The sequence below is a fragment of the Marmota flaviventris genome, chromosome X (assembly GCF_047511675.1).
Source record: "Marmota flaviventris isolate mMarFla1 chromosome X, mMarFla1.hap1, whole genome shotgun sequence".
Taxonomy (NCBI): Eukaryota; Metazoa; Chordata; class Mammalia; order Rodentia; family Sciuridae; genus Marmota; species Marmota flaviventris.
The window spans coordinates 113,564,580-113,567,184 of NC_092518.1; the positions used below are offsets into that span (position 1 = coordinate 113,564,580).

Sequence of the window (2,605 nt, forward strand, 5' to 3'; positions counted from 1 at the left end):
TCCCGTTTTAGACACAGCAGAACCATGCACCAAGGAAACCAAACTACTATCTCCGAATTCTTCCTCCTGGGACTTACAGTGGGGTCTGAACAGCAGCAGATCATCTTCATGCTGTTTCTATCCATGTATCTAGTCACCATGGTAGAAAACTTACTTATCATCCTAGCTATTATCAGTGACGCTCACCTCCACAGTCCCATGTACTTCTTCCTTGCAAATCTATCCTTCATTGACATCTGCTTCACAACCACTACAGTCCCCAAAATGTTGGCAGACATTCAAAGCCAGAGTCCAACCATCTCCTTTGCAGGATGCCTTACGCAAATGTATTTTTTTATGCTCCTGGTGGACCTGGACAATTTCCTCTTGGCAGCCATGGCATATGACCGGTATGTTGCCATCTGTCACCCATTACACTATGCAGCATTATTGAATCCCAAGCGCTGTGCCCTGTTGGTTGTGTCTCCATGGGTTATTTCCAACCTGGTTTCAGTACTGCATCTCAGTCTGCTGATTCATTTGACTTTTTGTGATCAGAGAGCAATTCCACACTTCTTCTGTGACCTGGAACCCATTTTAAGGCTTGCTTGCTCAGACACCCAGATCAACAACTTGTTTATCCTAGGCATCGGTGGAACAGTTATCTTCATCCCCTTCATTTTCATTCTTCTCTCCTACACCCTTATTGGCAGCACTGTGCTCAGGGTTCCATCAACTAAGGGAAAGTGGAAAACATTCTCTACATGTGGATCCCATCTCTCCACTGTGTCCCTCTTCTGTGGATCCATTGTCAGGGTCTATTTTCTCCCCTCTTCTGCATACTCAGCAGAAAGGGAAAAGGTAGCTGCTATCATGTATACAATTGTAACCCCCATGATGAATCCTTTCATCTATAGTCTAAGGAACAAAGACATGAAAAGAGCATTAAGGAGAAAGTTGAGCCGAAAAAGCTTTTTCTGGAGTTGGTGAATTCTGCCATAAGACATCTTTATCATCTTTATCTTTTCTTTGACCTGGATGAACTCAAAGAGGATCCAGGGCCTCAGGCGAACCCACTCTCTTAACAGTTTTCTTCCTATCTATTTTCAGACCCAAGACTCTACACCAGACTCATCTCATCATAAAGAAATACACTAAAAATACCAAAATTGCTCCTTTATTCCACAATCTTCACCACTTACGGAGTTTTTCCTGAACAAACTCATGAGTGTATAGTTGGTGCTTAATAATTGCTCTCTAATTTTTTGGTTTATGTTTCCTTTCTTCCTTTTCCCAAACCTTACATATTAGATTGTAAACATGAAAAGAAGAAGGAGGGGAGAAAAGAATGCAAGGAGAGCAGAGAAAGGAAGAGAGAAAGTGATGATGATAGCTTAAAATATCTTACATATAATGCCCTGCTAAAGTATACAACTTCTGGGTTGTGGCTGTGGCTCAGTGGTAGAGCGCTTGCCTTGCATGGGTGAGGCACTGGGTTCAATCCTCAGCACCACATAAAAGTAAATAAATAAATAAGTAAAGGTATAGTGTCCATCAACAACAAAATTCTTTTTTTTTAAAAAAAGTATACAACTTCCAAAAAACTGCACAACTTCCAAATAATAATGTGAAACTCACTATAACCTCCACTATAATTATTATATTGTTCTCATTTGCTGGACAAGGAAAGAAAGTATTACTAAGAAAAAAACTAGGGCAAAAACAAAACATGTGTCTTGTCATGCTATGAGCCCCATAGAGTCTGGCTTCCAGTTAAATTTCTTCAGCTTTTAAGATTCTCTACCACCTGAATTCACCTATATTTCCAAGAGAATGAAACATCACTCACTACCCTCCCTAACCATCCTTGGCAAACTGTACATTTTTAGCTCCATGAAACTTGTCTTGGTACATGTTATGTCCTTTCCTTTAAATATCTGTTTTACTCTATTCCTAAAGACATGCAGTGCTTTTTTAAAGCTCCATCTCAAGTGTTGCATCCTCTGTGAACTCTTTCATGTTTGACACATATTTCTAAGAACAATTACTTTGCTTCTCTAGGCTCCTATAGCATTTTATTTTTTGTAATTTTAATTTAATTTAATGCTGAGGGTAGAACTCAGAGACTCATACATGCTAAACACATACAACCACTGAGTTATACCACTAGTCCATAGCATATCAATGAATACTCCTTGTAGCATATTGTATCACTCAACACAGTGAATTATAATCAGCAGAATATTTGTTTGCGTATCCCAGATGCCCTGAGCTCTTTGAAGGGGTAGTGACTATGTTTCATTAAGGTTCGTAGTTCTATCTTTAGATTAAATTAAGTACTCAGTAAGATGAATTGAAAAAGGAAGTTGTCATTTTTTTCAGAATAGAAAATTTAGTTTTAGTTTATCTTTTGCTGATTAGATGAACTTTAATGTCCCACCTGTACAATCTATGAAATCAGTTATACCAACTTTTGCCTCTTAGCTATGCCCATTGACCATGTAGGACATTTAGTACTTAAAACATCCTGAGACAGAAGTCTATGAAAGTGACATAATAGATAGGTGCCAGGAGTCCAGAATAAATCAAGAAACACAAAAAGAAAGTCAGGAATTAAACCTATAAG

The 2,605-nt window shown here is 38.5% G+C and overlaps 1 protein-coding gene across 1 annotated transcript; it reads left to right on the forward strand.

Moving 5' to 3' along the window:
* LOC114096501 (olfactory receptor 1468-like) lies at positions 1 to 969 on the forward strand. The gene has a single exon (XM_071606590.1). It carries the CDS (start codon positions 25 to 27, stop codon positions 967 to 969), a length of 945 nt encoding a protein of 314 aa, XP_071462691.1. The 5' UTR covers positions 1 to 24.
* The last annotated feature ends 1,636 nt before the right edge of the window (positions 970 to 2,605 follow it).

Bases quoted from the DNA above. Each gene is read 5' to 3' on its own strand.
- LOC114096501 (XM_071606590.1), top strand. From the start codon at position 25: ATGCACCAAGGAAACCAAACTACTATCTCCGAATTCTTCCTCCTGGGA.